At 46.9% G+C, this 20,883-nt stretch overlaps 1 protein-coding gene across 10 annotated transcripts in view; it reads right to left on the bottom strand.

The window, feature by feature from the left end:
* TNRC18 (trinucleotide repeat containing 18) overlaps positions 1–20,883 on the bottom strand; it is a 94,830-nt gene that overhangs the window by 19,432 nt on the left and 54,515 nt on the right. For 8 of the 10 annotated variants that reach the window (XM_067534207.1, XM_067534208.1, XM_067534216.1 and 5 more), the window contains 9 exons: positions 19,903–20,087; positions 18,472–18,895; positions 16,983–17,933; positions 16,405–16,580; positions 14,928–15,064; positions 14,443–14,571; positions 12,181–12,355; positions 10,679–11,042; positions 6,977–7,249 (listed from right to left, as the gene is read on the bottom strand). In XM_067534207.1, coding sequence (XP_067390308.1) covers positions 6,977–7,249; positions 10,679–11,042; positions 12,181–12,355; positions 14,443–14,571; positions 14,928–15,064; positions 16,405–16,580; positions 16,983–17,933; positions 18,472–18,895; positions 19,903–20,087 — 2,814 coding nt within the window. The remainder of the gene's footprint in view (positions 1–6,976; positions 7,250–10,678; positions 11,043–12,180; positions 12,356–14,442; positions 14,572–14,927; positions 15,065–16,404; positions 16,581–16,982; positions 17,934–18,471; positions 18,896–19,902; positions 20,088–20,883) is intronic. The other 2 variants (XM_067534213.1, XM_067534215.1) reach the window with 2 other exon arrangements.

Consider the following 20,883-nt stretch of genomic DNA (forward strand, 5'->3'; position numbering starts at 1 on the left):
CAGTAGTAGGAATGTTGTGTGCACCATCAATGTCTAGCTCTCAGTTCCTTATGAGCTAAGATCTTTGCATTCGGAAAGACTGCCAATCTAGAAATCAAACCATAATCCCCTTTCAAAGATGAACTGAACAGGAAAATATTTTTCCTTCCACTTGTCCTCTCTGTGATATAAACAAAAATGACCTCAATGTTCCTCTCCTCCCTTCCACCCCAAAAAACAACAACAAAAAAGTTATTTTCTCCCCTTGACTTGTTTTTTAACCTTAGAAGCAACAGGAATCCAGAAAACATTTGGTCTTCCCTGTTTTTACTGGAGTTCTGTCACTCGCCAGTTGAAGAAAAGCTCTCTCTGTGGAAAAATTTGTCAGGAGTTTGCGTTAAATGGATACTAACAAACCAAGAGTTTTAGATCATTAAAATTCCTTCCCCCTTTAGTTGCTCAGTCTTGTTTCTTGGTGTGTCAAAATACCATTAGTTCTACAGTCCTCCAGCAAAAGCAGGGAAATCCAGACCAGATATTTCTGACGTTGACAACATGCCAGGAAAAGGCAAAAAGATTTTTTTAAGGGGTGAAATAAGGATACTTCCTAGCTTTATTTCTCCATCAGAAACAGGCAGAAAGGGGCACTATTTCTATTCCTCTGCATTTCAACTTTTAAACTAAAATGCATCCAGATCAGTGAGACAAAAATTACCCACATAAAGAGAGCCAGCCAGCTGACTTGCATCAGAGAGACTACCACCAATATGGCACAGGACACAGCCATAAATCCTGACACTGTCCAGCTATCCCAATTCTTCTTAATCAACTGAGGCCTGCTCTCCATGCAGACTCCATGTAGTCCCACAGATTAAATGCCAGCCTGCAGCTCCCATGATATTTTCATGGACAATGAAGGAAAAGCAGAGATCAACAAAGATATGTTAACTAGAGATGCCCCTCTTCCTCCTCTCCATACTACACCCTGTTTAGCGTATTAGCCAATGGCCCACCTACCACAGTAACTCCCATGGTGGAACTTTGCCCTGGTTGTTGCATAGAGTCACATGATCAACAGAATAGTACTTGAGGCCCATGTGACGGGAAAATTTCTATTAAAAACACTGTCTGTTTGATTTCCTTAAATCAAGGAGACGGACGTTTGTCCCTGCCTCGTTTTATAGCCGGCCGGCTTTTCCTTCCCCTCCTACACAACCCCTGGGAGGGAAAAAGATATAGGATTTCCCTCAAGGCTTTAACATGTTAGATAATTCACAAGCAGAAACTGAGGAAACCGGGTCCCCTGATCCCATCTCTAAATCTACAGCATTGAACTGGTGAGGAGTTGCTAGCCCAAGGGGTTGGAAAAATGGAGAAACCTTTCAAAATATCCCCAAGGGTCCGTCCTGTCTGACCCATAGCCCATTTCCAGGTGGACTGCACACTAGCTTGGGTACTGCTCAGTTTACACAGCTATTTGCCAAGTGGTTATGATGGAGTCATTCACCCTATCAGTTTCAGAGGCTTGGCTCTAACTACTCTTCCTGGTGGGAGTGGTGGAGAATATTTTGATACTGGACAAAAAAGAATTATTGTAATCCACTGGTAAGTGTATGTTACAGGTGCCCTCTAGGCCTGTTCTGTGGTGGATACGAATCTGATACACTGCTAGAGCGCTTTAGCAGCTCATACTTTTAAATCTGGGAGGTCCCCACTTCAACCTCCAGTGTGTGGGCCAAGATGGCCACCGTCATACTATCATTTTAGCAAAACCTCTAAACTTAAAACAAGCAGCCAACCAACTGCCCCCAGACTAACAGAATCCAGCAGGATGAGCAGCAAGGCCTCTAGCTAGACGTTCCCCATGGTCTGCTATACGGAGCCACTTGGCAAGGAGGAGAGGGAGGATGGCCGCCCTCAGCATGCAATCATAAAAAGAAACTAGGTATTCTGCTGGTCTAGGGGAGCTCTTTTCATTTAACACTCAAGCTCCTTTCAGCACTCCCAACAATTCATTCAGCATATGCTAGTCCACAAGGTGTTTCAAACAGCTGCAATATTTCAAATGCACTAAGGTAAAACAGATTTAAAAGCCATGGCAAAACTGATCATTATTCCTGCTATTGAAGATACATGGTGTAACAATATACCTGGCGGTTATTTTAATCTCCTTCAAATATATTTTGTCACACAGTGAAAAGACTATGGCAGATATGTACCCAAAGCATTTTAAAAGAACATCTATATTTCATCCCCAGAGACTCAATCTTCAGAAAGGAAAATACACTGTAACAAGCTCACAGCCTTCACCAACATACCTTTCCCCTAGTCCTACCAATAATACAATGTACTTCTTTTCTACACATCCATCCCTCCTCTCACAACCTGGGCACTCCCTGACCCTTCACTTTTTCATGGGCAAAAGTATTTGTAACTATCCTGAGAACTCAAACACTTTAATGCCAAAAAAAATGTTACTTTACAATTAAATAACCGCTCAGCTATACATGATGCTGTGATGGCCCTCGGCAGCCAAATTAATGTGGCTTGCATGTTTAGGCTCTGCTGCTCTCACACACGTTTTTAACGTCAAGCATGTAAGTGTTCCCATTGAACTTCATGGGACTGCTTAAAGTAAAGCAAGTACGTAAGTTGTTGTAGGATCAGAGCCTTAAAAAATTTGGGAAAGAAGTGCTCTCTGGCCAAAGATAGAAAAAACACTTTTCAAAACATTAATACTTTTTCTTAAACATCATTAACCAACCAATACTTTGCAAAGGAAAAAAAAAAAAAAGAACGTACCCAAGACCAAAAATCTTTACCTGCAATGTTTAAGTATACACACACATGCACGCACGCACAAATTTACATTTAAATGCTATCAGTGGTAAATGAACTAGAGCCACCAAATGTTTTATGGACAAAATTTCATGTCCACACATGTCCAAAAATAAAAAATAAAAAGAGAAAAATTGAACTCTCTGTTTGTTCTTTAGTCTTTCAAAACTACTAAGTTGGCGTGGGTTTTGTTAATATTTATTTATTATTTATATTAGCCTACCTTGTTGTTGTTAGGAGAGCAGTAAGTGAATATGTTTTGTTAATGATGGACAGAAATTGGTTATGTTATTTGGTTTGCAGAGATTAATGCAACAGGACAGATTTGGAAGAGGGTAGAGAGGATGGGTAGAGGAGAAAGGGGAGTAAAAAACACACACAAATTTATTTCACATTGAAAAAAAAAATAGCATGGTTTTGTCATAATGCCGAGCAGGTCTACAGCGTACAAAGCAGGCTAAATGCAGGCAGACTTTAGACAGCTATTGGGTCCTTCACATCCAGACTGGATTGATCTGTCCAGTTCTGGATATTATTTTTTAAATTTTCCTTCATAAGATTGCACATTGTCTGTCAAACACAATCTCCCATTCTTTTAAGATTCCCCCCTCCTCCTCCCAAGTGTTCTGCTGCTGACTCCAGAAATAATTTGCATCACCAAAAAAATTATACCAATTCCTTAGGCTCAACTTCAGAGGCAGATGATTAAATCCCACTGATTTATTATGGAGTAAAACTTCTCCAGCTAAGAGGGAAGAACAGGGAAAAAGAAAGATGATCTTTTTAAAAAGAAAACAAAAATCAAAAAGGGAGGTAAAATGTGGGTCTTTGGTCCTGGAAAGTTCACAATGTTAACTATCTTGATGCCTTTGCAAAGTTCTTACATGGTTGTTAACGAGTGATGATTTCCTCACAATGTCAGATTTGCTCATGTCAGAATAGTGCCACTGTTTACTCTCTAAGAAAGAGGAGCGTCCCCATAAAAAAAACAAAGCAAAGAAAAAAAAACATGGTTTTCTGTGGTCAACTTTCTATAACCAGGTAAGAACTTTGCAAGCCATCAAGATGGTAATACTGTGAACTTCTCAGGACTAAAGACCCACATTTCTCCACCTTCCATGATTTTTGTTTTAAAAAAAAAAAAAAAAAAAAAAATCATCCCTCGTTTCTTATTCTTCCCTCTCAGCTGGAGAACTTTTATCCCATAATAACCCAGTGGGATTTAATCACCTGCCTCTGAAGTGGATCCTAAGGAATCGGTATAATATTTTTTAATTTTTGGGGGGTAATGCATCAGTGGATTCTAGATTATGGCCCCAGGAATTCTTCTTAAAAGAAGAGCAGTACCATCACAGGAAGTGATATAGCTTCCTCCATTGGGTACGCTCTGCCTAGAAAGTCCTTTCCTTTGATTGGAGGGAGGAGATTCCCTGTAAGGAAGTTTTAGAACCGTAAGGCTTTTCTGGAGTCCTCAGCACACATACATACTCAAGCAAAGCTCCCTTGCAAGATTCTTCATGACAGAGAAATCAAACTGGACATTGATCATCTTCAAATTAAAATAACCCAGAAAATGCAAACGCCCAAGTGTTATTATTAACGGGGCTAACAGTGAAACGTCTGAGGTTTACAGAGGACATAAAGAAAAGGTATTTTGCCTACCTACATAACAATGTTCAAGGTTCAGGTTCATGGTTAGTGACCCCTCGCTGAGCAGTGTCTGCCCTACAACCAGCCAATCACTTTGCTTCTTTTAGTGCAGCGTGACAGCAAATGCAAGAGAGCGATACAGACATTCAAAGCGTCATGGATAGGGGTCAGGGGTGAAGGGGTTGGTCAAGCAGCTGCAAGGAGAAAGCGAGCACTTCCAGAAAAGCTGAGGTTATTAATCGTTTTAGTATCAGGGAAAGCCATTAGAAACCCTATTACCCAAATATCCCTTAAAGAAATGCTTCAGAGAAAAGATTCATTTGCAGGAACCCCAAACTCAATAATCCCTCCTCCCTCCTCCACCAAACTTCCCTTCCCCTCCCCAGTGTTTTGCATTTTGTCTCCCCACCACTAAATGACACCAGAAAATGATTTTTTTTAAAATGCATTTCCTCCCCACCTTTGTTCCAGATTTCCCTGCCCCTCTGCGCATTGAAATTGGGATCTTAAACATCTTAAACAAACATATTGCTTGAAATAGTCCCAAGGCCAGTCTGGATTCTTAAGTCTCTGGACAAGTCATCTATCCGCTTTTTTTTTTTTTTTAAAGCAAGTTGGGTAGATAAACCTTAAGCACTTGGCCTCTAAAAGGGATTGATATCCTCAAAATTTCCAACAGCAGCAACAGCAGCAAAAAAAATTTTTTTTTAAATGAAGAAGCGGGTAGGGGAGGGAAAGAACGTAAAGCTGAATGGAAGCTCAATCCAATTCTTCATGGAAAATACAGAGCCCGTGCCCTTAAAGGCAATTCATCAACACTGGATCATTTCAGGTTCTCTAAGGAATAAACTTCTCTTCTCTGAAACATTCGTTCTTTCTTATAGGTTTTCTTTTTGTTAAACGCATCAGCAAGGCCATTTGAGAACCAAATCAACGTTCTCTAGCTTTTACGTTGTGTTCTGATTGTTAAAAATGGGTAACTTGTTTTTGTTGGGAAGGTGGGTCTGGGGGGAGAGAAGAGAGGAGAGGTTAGGATAATCAGATCACAAGCTTAAAAAAAAATAAAAGAGCACCTAGAATCAGCAGCTCTCTGACACAGACCGTAACTGCTACAAGGATTTTGCTACACTATGTTCAAATTTACAACCCTCTGATAGCCTATTGTTTTGCCGTTAACAACTAGGAACCACACTTCCTTTACTTAACAGTCCAGATGAGCTACCTTCTTTTGAGAGATGGGCTTCAAAATTCCAGGGCTCATTAAAATGACTGCCCCCCACGATTATAATTTAATGAGTGTGTTCTAAAAGAGAAACTACCTTGTGTCTCTTGAGGAAAAGTTTTGCGTGATCTCTTTTCCCACTTCAGAGCTAATGATGGGCAGACAATAAGCCACAGGATATATTTTGGAGTTGGGGTGGGGAAGAGAGCTTTTCCCAGCAGTCAAATTCAGTGCACAAATTTCCATGTCCTTGAGCATTTGTGGGTTACAGTACAGGAGATGAAAAATTTATAACCCATGAAGATTTTTTTCCCCTAAAAAGTGCTGTGTATCTATTTTAAAATAGAAGAAAAAAAAACTTTGGGCTTTAAATATTGTAGACCATACACTAAGCCACCGTTTTGAAGCAGAAAGATAAATAATATCAATAAATACATTATTAATATTTTAGTGTCTGCCTCAAAAGGTTCTAATTAGGGGGGAAAAAATTGAATGAACAACCTATGCAAAATATAAATGAAATTAAAAGGGGGTAGACGATAAGAATGACATATGTTTTTTTCATCCTGGAAAATGTAGCACATGCCAATGCAATCAGGGATATTTGAATAATAGAGTGCCTAAGACTATGTTAATTCTGGTTCTACTGGTGGGATTGGGAAAAGGGGGTAGGCAGAGCAGGATGAAGTGGAAGCGGCATCCTAAATCGCCTAATAAGAGACACAGCAAGAGAGACAAGGTACACAGGTTTAGTTAAAAATGAACTCGATATGTTTAATAAAGCTTGGCATACCAAATCGCAGTACAAACATCACATCACACGCCCACACAACAGAATCCCAGTATAAACCAAACCAAACTGCTCGTTCGAAACCTCTACAAGGCCCAGGCCAAATAAAATAATATAAATTTAAAAAAAAATATATATATATATGGTGGCAGCAGTGGCAGCAAGGAAAAAAGGGAGGGGGAACGGAAGGGAGGAAGGGTAAGAGGAAAGCAGGGGAAAGGTGGAGCCTAAAACCCAGTCGATATAAAAGCTCTAAAAGAGCCAGCCAATAATAATATCACAATGATACAAGTACAAAAAAAATAAAAAATAAAAAGATATTAATAAAAGTAGCCTACGCTGCCAAGGACAAAGATGGCCGCCCCTACTTTGACCATCAAAGATGGCGGACCTCAGTGGTGCCATCTCTCTGTCACACACACACTCACGCGCTCTCTCTCTCACTCTACAAACATGGAAGTATTGTTTTTGTTTTGTGTTTGTTATAATCTAGTAACCTTGATCGAATGAGTCCTCCGAAGAGTCACTGAATGAAGATCCAGCCTCCCGAAGCAGCAAACAAAACGACTGCTTGCTGCTCGCAGCCTGTTTAGATTTCAGAGTTCTAGTGGCAGGCATGCCCCTCTTGGCTGGCTTGAGACCTCCACCCGGCTTGCTGCTCTTTTTGGCCCCTACACTGTAGAGATTGGGTGGTCTCGCTTTGGAGCTGGATGGAGACTGCAAAGGCCACTCGTCCTTCAGGGATTCATCATCTTCCTCCGAGTCCGTATCTGCAGTCAAAGTAGTTTTTAAATAGCATTAAATCAGTTAAACTTCCTTGTGGCTTTTTTTTTTTTTTTTTTTAAATTGTCTTAAAATTGTGACATTTCAGTGCCCATGAAATCAAGACTGAAAACGCTTGTTAAAGTGGATCAGATGCTGTGCGGAGCCAACACTGTGCAAGCGTTCCCTGAATGGCTCTGATGATGCACCTCAATTCTAGCCTGCTTATTACAGTCCTAAGCCATCATTATTTTGTGATTTGGCATGCAGAGCTGACATTAAAAATATATATATATTTTTTTACAAGGCCTCTACACAGGCCTTTCTAGATTAGAAGTCAGCACTCTCTGTCCAGGCCACAATGGCATACCAAGAAGGGCTGGGGGGGCGCCGGGCTGGCCCTTCACGATGCGCAGCCCTCCCCCCCACAGTGCATCGTGAAGGGCCGGCAGGCCCCTCCAGGCGGGGGGGGGGTGGGGGTGGGTGGGAGTGAGGCAGCCTCCCATCCGAGCCAGCACCAGGCTGCAGCAGCAGGTAAATGTGGGGGGGAAGGGGGCGGAGGAAGAGGAGATGAGACAAGCACTGGGCCGACCATTCGCGACAGGTGGAGGGCACAGGAGGCTCTGAGGGGCCCTCCTCCCCAGGCCTGGGGGTGTGGTCACCTTATCCAAGCCAGCACCAGACTGCAGTGGGAGAGGTCGGCACCGTGCGCCAGGTAAGTGGGCGGGGGGTGTGTGTGTGTGTGTGTGTGGCAGAGCCAAGCCTGTCGTCCCCCCCCGTCGTCCCCCCCCGCGCAGGTACAGACCCCCTCTTCCTGGGGCAGCTGGAGGACAGCACCAGGACCCCTCCTGCCCTATGCAGGGAGACCGCAAATGTAGGCTTAGGCCCCAGGCGCCAGCGAACCTCCGTACACCACTGCCAGGCCAAGCTACATAGGTCTTTCCTTATTTTAAAATAGAAGTTTTAGATTTAATCTAAGAATAGAAAACTCATTACATTTGTGTGAACTGGATTAAATTTTAAGAAAAAGCCAATGAAGAGTACGCTGTATAGGAGCCGCATTGTGTGCTGAAAAGCTCCAACGTTCTTAAAGCATTCAGCTTTGACAAATGCCAGCACCCAACTGCATAATGTTGGAAGCTGGGGGAAGGGAACCTTCTAAAGTCAAAGGGAGTCATTGATGCTATGACCCTGCTGACACACTTACTATTGCTTCTATTCCTTAGCAAAGAAAACTGCAAGAGAAGAACAGATATTCCTCCCCAAAATTGCCCCTGCAATTCCCCACCAATGTGTTACAGTCCGGTGCCTAGTAAAAATCGGTTTGATTTTTGTAAAAGCAATAAAAACTACCCAGTGCACACATCCATTCAAAACTGATTGGTACCAAGAGTCTGATGGAATGTATTTATCTTTACCAGCGGGTGATGAATATACCTAGCCCAGACACTTATTTGTACATGAATCCAGACCCCATGAAAGTATTTTGACATAGCGAACCAGGAAATAATAGGGATAGCACACACCTCATCTGCTGATTGGTGGACTGATTGATCAATCTTTGTTCAAATTGCATGGTGCAATACTTGGAGTGAAGCCTCCATGGTGAGCTATGCTGGAGTGACACCAAAAAGGGACAGTGCTTTTGGAATTCTTCCTCATCTTTGTGATAATCTCTAGTTTGGCTGGATTAATGTTTTACACAGCTGACATTTTCCCATGGGCACATAATGCCAAGATGTTGTCCAATATTTCCACACAGTATCTGATGAGTGGAGCTACAAAATATTTGGTACCCAATGGATTCAATAAAAAGTGTATTTGAATTGTTACTTCCCTACTCGTGAATGCACCATTAATTCTGAAGTGTTATGAATGATATAGTGAGATTAGAATCAGCAGCTGCTCTCCAGTTGCAGTGCTGTTCATGCATCATTCTCCATTTCAGGGTGTGGGGAATGTCTAGGAATCCTAAGGGGTTTTTTTTAAGATTATAGGTAAAAATCAGGAGGTTGGAGCAGGATTTGGAAGGGTCTGGCACCATTATCATTTATCACTCCCTGAGATAAGAAACCTATCCAACTTCCTGGCTGTAGGCCAGTCTCTGACACACAGCAAAAGACACTTATGTACACTCATCCTGCCCTCAAAACTGTGCCATACTGAAGTGTACAAAACTGGCATGCAATCCCGTTAAGGAGGAAAAAACAATAGCCATTCCCTGAAAATGAGGTTTCTGTGTCACTACAGCAGAAGAATTCTATACTCTGAATATAGCCACTGAATGCTGAGTTATTTCATTCAGTAGGTCCTTAATTCATCACCATGTTCCCCTCACAGATTTAGAGAGAGGACACGAACGGCCACGCACTGTCATGTGATTCCATGTACAATGAAAGGTTGGCAGACAGGAGGCAATACAGGCAACTGCTCCCCTGAAGCACTTGTTTATAATTCATGCAAGGGAATTTTTGTACTCCGCATTGATGCAACTAGAGCAGAATATCTGCCTAACCTCTCCATGCCAAGAGCCAAACTCCCCAGATATAACAATGCCATCTGCCCAACCCCCCAGCCTTCTCCCCACTCCCATCAATTCATTACACCGAATTCAGGAGGAGCCACTGGGACATTCCTGGTTCAGTAACATGTTTCAGAGAAAATAATCTGCTCAGTGGCTGCAAGATGCAAGCATCAGAACAACATCAAGGATTCTGAGGTACAAAGGAGACCTGATGATGCCTGGTGCAGACAGCAAGGCAGGAACAGGGAAAGGTGTTTAGAGGAGAGCAGAAACCACATGGCTAGAAGATGAATCCAGGAAAGACTTGTTTGCATTCCCAGTGCTACCCCAGCACCCTCTTATATGTGTTGCCTCTGACAGCTGCCTCCTTGTCATATGCCTACGGTCAGCCTTACACAACTCCCTAGGGACTAACTGATAAATCAAGTACTAGTCAACCCCTGGAGCAGAGACCACGAAGACTGGTCTTGCAGATGAACGGAGAGCACACGACAGCAATGAAATCAGGGATACGTGGCAGGCATAGCTGGAAGGGAGAGGAACATTCAGGACTTAGACAGTCCGCAGCTCCAGGTGGAAATGATGTATTTTTAAAACCCACTTTCTCCTCTTTGTAAGGTCAGCAGAAGCCAATATAGGCAGAACATCCAGCACAAGACATGCAACTCACTCTCAGCGTTCGCTGCCTTTGGAGAGAACAACGCCTCATCCCCCCACCTTACCCGCCATGATCAAACTCACTCCAAACAAGTCCCAAGAGTCTGCCTGGTCCGTTCTAGTCAGCCAGGGAGGAGGTGACTTTTTCCACCGGAAAGCAAAATTTGATCCATCTCCAATTGACCCAAGATACTGTCACTTACACAAAGCCCAACAACCATTCACAATAAAGAGAGAGAAACCAGAGCTTACTTACTATAGGAGTAGCTGCTAACTTCCGATATTGCTGGTGAATGGGAAACCTTCAGCTGACCTTTGACCTTTAACCCCACCTCCATCTTCTTCATTTTGGTGGCCATTTTGTTTTTACCTTCCTTGGCACTTTTCAGTGCCAGGCTCAGGCTCTTGGCCAGGTTTCTCTTCTCATCCTTGCCCAGCAGGTGCTCGTGGGGCGACAGGTATCTGCTGCCACCTCCACTGGTTTTCTGCTTCCCTCCAGAACAGTCTGCAAACTTGAAGGGGGATTTGAGCTTGTCCTGTTTGGTGAGGGACAGGGCCTTGTCAAGCTTGCTTGCCAGCTGTTCCTGATCTGACGCCACCTTCTTCTTCTTGATCTTCATCTGCACAGGAGGGAGAAAGAATGGCCACATCTGAACACCCTGAGCCTTGACTCTCCCAATGAACCAGACTTCGGTTCATCGTGCACTCCAGAAAAACAAGGCCTAGTAAGGGACGATTTAACCGCTTCGATGTCGTAGCCGGCTGCGACCTCCGCCGTCTCCTTCTCCCTCTGCACATTCTCCTCAGGGCTGATGTTCCAAGAGCATTTCCATGGAGAAGTGCCACACACAGGGTAGTGCAGAAAAGTATGCTTTGCCCTTTGGTACTTGATACCAGTCATGCCAACTCTGAGCATTCAAAGATCATGATCAGCCCCCCCCCAAAATCACGAGTTTTTAAAAAATAAAAACAAAACATTTAGGGTTCTTTGTGTTTGTTTTCTGAATTTTGAAACTTTGGGGCATGTATCCAAGCTTTATTTCACAGCCAGGAGAGATCAGAAACTTACTTATTTTTTAAAATGACAGCTGAGAGTCTCAGGTAATCACTTGACTTCAGGAGCAGGGGCTTTAAGAAAAACATCACATATTGTGAGAGACTCGTGATGCAACTGTGAGAGCGGGCAACACTGTTATATTTTGACCATGTCAGCATTGCCTTGCTACTTCAAAAAGATTATCTTTTAATTTAGTCAATTAGTAGCAGTACTAATTAAAGTAACTGTGCAGGCAGCGATATTAGACTGACTAGATGTAATGGATTTTGCATTCAGCCTTGAGGAACATCTCTCTCCAAAAGAAACAGGAAGAATATTGATTTGAAATTTGCTAGGCTGCTGTCAATTTCTCTCTCTAACCTCTTGACAGTGGTGCATACTCTTATTTTTGATACAGGAGCCCCGACAAGCCTCAGCTGAGATTGGGGACCCCCTTTTGCTAGGTGCATAATCATGTAGTCAGAGACTATCTGTGCCACATGAAGAGCATCCAGTGTACAAAGACAAGGCAGGCAATGGGTGGGAGGGGACATGGCGGCTCAGGGAGGTGAAGGGATATTCCCAGTGTCCCACAACAGGGCAGTACAGAGCTGGGAACAGACTCCCCCCAGTCTCCAGAATCCTAAGCCAATGCCCCATCCACTAGACCATGCTGCCTCTTTCTTTGGCACACGAGCCCACACACTCCACACACTACTGACCTCATTTGAAAAGCTCGATGCTGCATCCTGTTCTTCCCAGCTCTGGTTCCTCCCTTTCATTTTCCCTCCACTGCTCTCTGCATCTTCGTCCTCCTCAGGGAGGGCCCCTTTGTGCCTCTTCTTCATTCCCTCACCAGTCTCAGAGTCTTCGGACAGCAGCAAGGACTTGTTCAGTCTGCAGGCCAAACAAAGGATTGGTCACAGAGATCCCTTCTCCCTGCAAATCACTAGCAAACACTCAAAGTTAAAGGCCCTCATGGAGCACCTGGGGCTGTATCCTCAGCTGGGGTAAATCCACTGACTTCAATGGAGTTACATCAACCTACACCAGCTGAGAATCTGGCCCACTGTCTGTTTAACAGACGTGCCAATGAGCCCCCTTTTGCAGCCTCTAGAGTGTCAGCACAAGTCAGAGATCTGTGTGCCCGGGAAGTAGTGCAGCCCGCTCACTGGCCTGGATAATGCACTGGAAAAAAGCTGCAGAGAATCATCTGCTCTGGTTAGGAACAGGAGGGAAAGAATGATGAGACACCCATTTAGGTCTTTTCCCCACCTCTAATATCTAAAAGTCTGTAGAGCTAAGGAGACTCCCATTTCCCAGGACTTGAAAGGTGTTGGAGTAGCTGCATGCAGACTGAGATGCTGGGTCTTGAGCATGTGGGAGATGAACATTTTAGCAAGTAGACGACAGCAAAGCGGAGATAAAAAGTAACTTACAAAGGGGTGAGGGAACTCAGGCACACAGACTAACTAGCCTGCAGAACAGTTAATCCACTGTTACTAAACTGTCCCTCTCTAAAAGTGATTTGCACTCTGATTCTGCGATATCTTTCCAAGCTCTGGGGGAAGGAGCGGGGAAAGAGTAGGTGAGGCACGGAGGACAGGTCTCATTGCTCCCCATCTGGTTTCAGCAGTTAGCTGACGAGTGGAGATGGAGCAGTGAGCCCATACTCAAACAGCCATTGCCAAGCCTTCATGAAGCTGCCCTGCATGCTGTCTGTAGCGCCCCATCCCCATCATTGCCAATCATCACCTACGGGTGTAGAGGCAAAAATAACTGCCTCTTTCGTACTAGGTCGGCTGGTCCAGTTCACGGCTACCACGTCTGTGAAATCACCGATCACACCCTCACTTCCCAGAATTAGTAAATAGCAGCCTTCCCCTGACCCACTTCCCCTGCTAACCCCCAACCCAAAACCAAACCAACGCCGCTTTACAGGACCAGGCTAGCTGAAACCAGTTGTGTACCTGGCTCAGCTTCCAGCACAAGCTTCCATACAATTCCCATGACAACTGGCCCCAGTGGAAATGCACACACAAGCAAATTCCAGACACCTGTGGACATCCCAAGCCTTTCCAACTATCAAAGCACAGAAGCAAAACACTAAGGAAACAGATTTTCAAAGGCATGCTGAGGCAGGTGAAAGTCAATGGGAGTTACACACCAAACTCCCCCTTTGTGCCTTTGAAAAGGTCCTCTCGAGACAATACAGAGCTTGGAATGCCAGCTTGTGGAAAGCTACCACTGAGACTCAACCAACGGGAACAGGCGGTGCAGAGAAACATGGCCAACGAGGTGCCCAAATAAACCTGTTGGGCTTGCAAAGAATGGGCACCACAGGACGCTGTGATGCTGACACCAGGAAAGAGAGGACCCAGGCTAAACCACTTCACTGACTAGGGGACGGGACAGGAAAGACGACAAAAGCACAGGAGAAAAGCCCCAGGAAACGAATGCCGCGGAACAGAAATGTCGTTCGGATTCACGCAATGGCCCTCCTCGCCGTATTAGCGTCATTATCGACTGACTTTCACCAGATTGCGGTGGCGCCCGGAAGGCCACAACGCACGAGTCACCGTACAGAACACGCACGAAGGCACGGCCCCCGCCTCGGGCGGCCCTTGAGCTCTACATGCTCCTCGCCGCGTGCCTGCCCCGCTCTTCGCCAGACCCATCATGCCGCAGAGCCTTCCCATCGCCTGCTCACTCTGCTCCGTCAGGCGCCTCCTCCCTGGAGGTGGGGGGCCACCAGACACACACTGCCAACGTGACACCGGGCCAGCCTTCCTGCGACCGTGACACACTCAGGCCACCACCGGGTTCCAGAGACACGCTTCTACCATGACACCACGCAGTGACCCTGCTGCCGTACACACGCCCTGCCAGCACACAGGGGCTCCGCTGTGCTAGAGACACCATCCCCAGCGGGACGCGGTGCAGCACCCCTGACATTCCCCGACTTCCCCGCGTCCCAGCCTTACTTTCCACTCCTGCTGTCACTCTTCCCTCTCTCCTTAGGGGGCGACAGAGTGCTTGATCCATGCTTCCTCTTCCTGGGCCTTCCAGGGCCTCTTCTCGCCAAGCTTCCAATTCTCTCGTCATGCTTTTCCCTTTAAAAAAACCACACGCTTGTCTGTTAACCAAGGCAACCGCAAAGTGAAACCACGTCAATTAGACCAACCCAGAACCGTCGTCCGTCACCAAACTGCTAACCTGAGCCATGGCAGCCAATACACAGGGTCACCCGCTGACCACTCGTGCCCAAGATGCCAAAAAAACACAGCCAGTTGCATTCATCGGCCATCAGGTCGTTGCCTCTCTACTAGCCTAGGGAAGCATTGCAAAGCTCTGGCAGACACATCGTTGGAGGGGAGGTGGGGGAAGAGAATGTTCTCCTCGGCCTGGAGGCGGAGAAGTTGCCCGGGCAAAAAAATAAAATAAAATAAAAGCAACCTGTGGGACTTACTCGGAGTCTCTGCGTCGCTGCAGCTTCACCAGCTCCCTCTGCTTCTCCTTGTAGCGCCGCTGCAACTCGGCCAGTCTCATCCTGTAGTCCAGCTCCATTGCATCCATGTTCTCAATGGCAGACTTGATGGAATACATCTGGGGTGGGAAACAGACAGAGGTGGTGAGGGGGAAGAGGGGATGCAGATGCCAGCCACAACACTAGAATGCAGATGTTATTGCTCCCCCGTCTTATGGCTCAGCCAGGGCCAAGATGTCCCATCGGTGCAACCCCTTAAGAGAGCTAACGGCATATTACCTGCAGAAGGGAAGGGACCTTCCTCATAGTACTGGCAGGAGTGTCATATTTCAAATGGATGCTGCATACTAGCCCTTGAGGGAAGGAGCTTTAACAAGCTAGCTGGCTGGCCAGTTCGACTCATAGCAGCGCTCTGTACCACCCTGTGGGGACCATGGGGAAACTCCTGCCCCCCAGGCAAGTAGGATCTACAAGCCCTGCCAAGGCAGCTTGGCCAACCCCTGGGAGCCAGGGTTCCCCACTGCTGAGCAATAAGTCCCTTCCACCTGATGAAGGGACAGAATACAGGACCTAAACGGAGTCACATCCCCACCCTCCATGGTTGGAAAGGTGCTGGATGCAATGTAGGGCCTGGACACAGCGCTATAGTAGTTCCAAACCAGTTGATTATTAAAAATATAATTTTCTTTGTGGTTTAGCATAATAATATTAATTTTTCAGGGCAGATGAGTAAGCGACTTCAGGAAAGAGACCTTAAGGTGAAAGCCTCCCAGCAGGGCAGGAGTGGGGAGGTTCATACTCATTTCTCACTGGATAGCGGAGGTTACAGCTGACATGGAAAGGCTCGTGTTCTGCTAGGAAACATTGAGGCATCACTGAGAACCTCTGTTTTCTTTGGTTCTTAAGTGGGAAGGCCAGAGAGCTGGATAAACCAATGAACTCTTTCTCTTCTATTTCAGATTTAAATACAGCTCAAAGCACAACCAACCTTAAAACAGGTGTAGCTATCGTTTGCTGGGGAAATGTCCTTGGGTGTTCTCCCTCTAACCCTAACTCACTGGTGCTAAAGAAACTGCAGTTGCATCCCCAATGGGGGGGAGAGGGCATGAAGCCTGACACCACCTTAGTTTGTCCTCACAGCCAAAGAAATAGCATATGAGCTTCTCCTGCTGGCTCTGTATTACCAACACCGGCTCTAAAGCCGTGTCCTTTCCCGCTGAGATCAACGATGGTGATGCACAAACATGGAATGAAATTAAATCACACAACGCTGACTTTTGCTCAGCTATAGACACAGGAGGACTGGGGGTGTGAGGGCGAAGGTCTAGGTTTGCCAAACGGAGAAGGATAACGTTAATAGGTGAATAAAATGTTATGTAAATGATGAGTGGTGGCAGGAAGAACATTTAGGTAGGTTCACAGTGTCCCATCAAGTTCAGCAACAGAAAGAGCTACTTACAGGTTCATCTTTTTTTTGCATCCAGCTGTACTTTTTGTTGGGATTCAATTCTCGAGGTAGCCGGATGGTTTTCAGACTATCTATAAAGGGGGCTGACAGAACCTCCATTAGCACATGGGTGCTGGCAGCCAGCAAGCTCTCCAGTGTCGGTCGGACCAGGCAGCTCTCTGGATCTGCTTAGGAGAAAATTTAGGATTCAGCATTCAGGGAGGGCAAGAAAAAATCTCCCACGGGTGAGCATCAGGGTGAGATGCACCTTCACTTTTATACCATGTAGTCTTCTTACTGTAACCTGTGCAGACACCGGGAAGAACAGTCCCAAAACCACCCACATCTCAGCCTCTTGGAGCAGGACTCCTGCCCCAACTTAGTCTAGAACATCAGCAATAAAGGAAGCTCACACCAGGAGCATTGTGGCATTGATGGCCATGGTTCCACAGCTACGGCTGAGGATGGACACACATCTTGCACCTACCCAGCGGGGATTCTGTATCGTTAGGGCCCATGGAGGCAGCACTGGTTGCTCCATCAGACTCAGGTCCCTAGGCTAGGAGGCACAGCACACTTTCCCAACTCACTTTGAAATTCCTGCTTCCTCTTCTCCAGTTCCAGCTCTGCTATTTCACTCAGCAGAGTGATCCCCTGTAGGAGGGAGTGCTCCAGGGACAGGCCGGGCGACACCTCCAGGTTCAGCCGTGCTTGCGTTACACCACTGCCAGTCGTCAATAAGGAACAAGCCTGAGGCAGCTCTGTGGCAGCCACTAAGGCATTCATGCCAGCCAGTGGGTCGTCTGGCTTGATGTCCAGAGCTGGGATTTGACTGGATATCGTCTCATCTGCGTACGAGGAGATCTCCGACCCCTGCCTGCCCTCATCTGAAGGCAAGCGAGGAAACTCTCCCGCCTGGGGCAAGTCGCTGCTCTGCAGTTCCATGGCTAGAGAAGGCTCCTCCCTCTGGGCTGCCAGGTCCAGCCCAGGTTGTTCGCTATCCAGGTGCATTAGCGAGTCATCATAGTCCACATGCACAGAACAGGTTTCCATCCCGCTCCCAGCTTCAGCCATAGCCTCTGTTTCTGCAGGGCAGGCTGCTACCTGGTATGTTTGTTGACAACCCTGGAGGGCCTCTTGCTTCTGCTCCGAAGCTCTCAGAGCTTCACCTTGGTGCAACAGGAGGTTGCAACTGTCCACGTTCTGTCCTGGGATGGCACTGGAGGTGGCCATGTTCAGACCCTCTCTGTCCTGCTCGCAGATAGCTCCCTGGCTTTCGTCCAGTTCCACCTCCGTTTTCACCCGATCTTCCAAGGACTCCTCGTCTGCCGTAGCCTGAATAGGCTCTAGCATTTTGGATGGAGAGAGGTGGATGGGCTTGACCTCTGGAGAAAGCTCCATGTGGTCAGACCCTTCTGCAGGCAGCGGGACATCGGGAGCCAGGCCGTCCGCGTCAGAGGCCGTGGTGGGCTGAAGGAGGTAGGGATAATGTCTTCCGAAGGAGGCAGGAAGGGACTGGAATGGATATCCCGGTGGAATCTCTGAAAGAGACCCAAAGGAATACGATACACAGTGACTGATGCCAGTGGGGCTCATCCCCCGGGGCAGGTTCTCACTTACTGAACTTCAGCCTCTCCAACCCCTATCCTTTCTCAGTGGCAGTTGCTTGTTGGACTTCCCTTCTGCTCAGGTCACCCTCCACCAAGGCTGCAAGACCAAAAGATTCATCCAGCCCTCTCCTGGGGTGAGAGGGGACTTCAGCCTCCACTCTATCAATCCTGGGCTCCTCCATACTGTTCCCCCAGTAGACTTCAACCTTGAGAAACAAAACCCTCCCAAGGTAAAAAGAGAACACAGGAGACAGGACCAGGGTTCCAGGCTTCCCTACAATCAAACAACCCTAGCAGTCCACACTCGCCAAGTTCTGAATTGGCCCTTTCACATTAGCCTTCTCTTAAAAAGGCCCCACCTGATCTTCTCTTGGGGAGGGCATGAGGCAGGAAAGAGGCAAGGAGAGGAGGAAAGAAAGGGAGCCAGGCACAAACAGTAGGGGACTCTGCCAAAGCAGGGCTCTCTTACCTGGGAACAAAGCCTGGAATGGACTGGTAGCCTCTTTTTCCAGTTCCAAGTCTTTCTTCTCCACATTCTCAGGTATCTCTTCTTTTGGTGGGAGGGCAGGGGTAGGGGGCGGAGATGCAGGGGGCGGGCTGGCAGGGTGGGAGCTGGGGGTGGCAGGATAGGAGTAGGCCGGCTGCGTAGATGGCTCCTCCATCTTTTGGATAACCTCAGCTTTGAGCACAGATACGGGCGAGGCCCTGGGAGACAGGGGAGGTGGACTCACAGCCTTGCTGTAGGACGTGGAGGTGCTTGGAGACAGAACAGGTGGCTTTCGGTGCGGCAGCCCTGACGTGGACGAGGAAAGGCCTGATTTCACACTGTCCAGGCTCCGTTTAGTAACCTTCTCTTCCATGTCCGCTCGCTGGTCATTTACTTTTAACCTCTCCTGTTGCAAAAAGCAGAGAAGGGTGTCAGGGGATGATGTTTCTTAGGATATAAGGTTTGAATCTAGAAAGCAAGAAGGTCCCACAAGACTAAACGAGACCAGAAGCAGCAATTCCTATAACAGGGTGCCTGCAGTCAGAGAGGGCGATGCAGGAACATGACCCAGGAAGGGTTCTCTGCACCAACCAGGTGGAAGGTCTGGCAGAAGATACCTGTAGGAAGCAGAGTTAAAAGCTTTAACAGGAAGAAGTTTTAGGAGAGGCCCAGCACCAGGTCCTTTACCACCAGCTCTTGTGATTTTTATCGTGAACCGTGTGATAATTGACAGATTTTTTTAAAGCGCCGGGAGTGACACAAATGTATGAGAATCTCAGTTTTCATTTAAACACACAAAGGAGATTTCTAGGTTTAAAGTCTTAACATGGAAAACATGCACTTTAAAAGTTCAAAACCAAGGAGGCAACTAAAAAAAAAAAAAAAGCCCCCAAACCTATTTTTATAAAAATGTCTTGACTTATAAGCCAATCTTATGATTTCTGGGACCTAACTTGTAGTTTTCAAACACTTGGGGCTGGCAACACTGGGTCCTGGGTCTCAGGAAGGATCTATCCAGTGTATGAAAGATTTGTTTAGAGCTGAGTCAACACTGAATCGTTTTGCGAGATTATGACAATCTGAACTTCTGTTGCTGCTGGGAGCTTTATTCGATGCGCTGGCTGGTGAGCTGACCTGTGGCTTACGTGGCCCCAACCCAAAACCCTACATCCAAACACCTCCATCTTCTGGGATGTTCAAAATCTGAACTTGGTTCTTTAGAACATGCCAAATGCTCCCAGAACTTGAGATTTCCTCAGGGACTGGGAATGACTAAGGAGATCTCTCCCTTGGAATGCTGGACACAAAACAGGGAGACCACTGATGTTTGCTCTCCCAGAAACATAAACTTTGAGATTGGTCTACTTTAAAACAGGCAGGTCCTCCTCCCCGCTACAGCCCCTTACAACGTACCACCAGCTGTGCGCTCCTCTGGAGCTCCATGGCATGGGCCGCTTGCTGCTGCAAGATGTACAACTCATGCTGCCGCAGCAGCTGCTGATGAGACAGCAGCTGGAGCTGATGGGCGTGCTGGAGGGAGCTTCTCGTAGGAGGGTACATCGCAGGCCAGAGAGGGGGCGTCCGGTCCATCAGTTCAGCTAGGGAACAAGGGAAGAGACAAAGGCAATCACAACCGTACTGTTAAAATGGACAGAACCCGCGTGCATGGAGCAGCAACAGGGTGGGTTTAATATTCATTGTAGATTTATGAAGTGCCCCCTTCCCAGAGTCCACGGCGATTAATTTAATAGCTCGCACAGAAATGCAAGTCACTCCCCCACTTTAGCTTCCCCCTCACACACACTCTCCTGCATCCCACCACACCTAGGCAATACCTCACAAGAGGGTCTTGGCTGTGCCGGAAAGGCCAGAAAGCCTAGTCCGGGTCAGACCAGCAGGGCAAAGGAAGTTCCATAGTCAAGCCTCCTACTCTGAAGACTCCATGGCATCATCACGCTTGCATTTAAATCTAGCAACTATAGGGCCCCCAGCTGCTCTCAGTGCTGGTCTCTCAGATAGCCAGGCCTAGGCAGGGCTCTAGAAGTCCACACAGGACACCTTGCATTCCACTCAGAGACAAATGAGCCAGTGCCCCAGCTGAAGAACTGGTGTACGGTATTTGCAACTGCTGAAATCACGTAACAAGCAGCCAGCTGAATCCCAAGCTGGCTGTAGCTTCCAGTTGAACACTGCTAGAGTTTCCGATTCAGCACGGAACAGCTCAACAGTCCTGTCTCAAAGCTGTGGCAAAGTCCCTACCCAGCTGACTCTCTGCCAAACCACAACTCCTCAGACGTAGTACTGGTGGCAAGTCTTTCCCCAGGCTCTGCAGCATCATCATCTTCCGGGCCAGGCATTTTCCCCAGTTCCCAAGGGAACTTGTGGAATCCCCAT

This window comes from Emydura macquarii, unplaced genomic scaffold, assembly GCF_026122565.2.
Source record: "Emydura macquarii macquarii isolate MOO-44397 ecotype Brisbane River unplaced genomic scaffold, CSIRO-AGI_Emac_v2 contig_3390, whole genome shotgun sequence".
NCBI classification, from domain to species: Eukaryota; Metazoa; Chordata; order Testudines; family Chelidae; genus Emydura; species Emydura macquarii.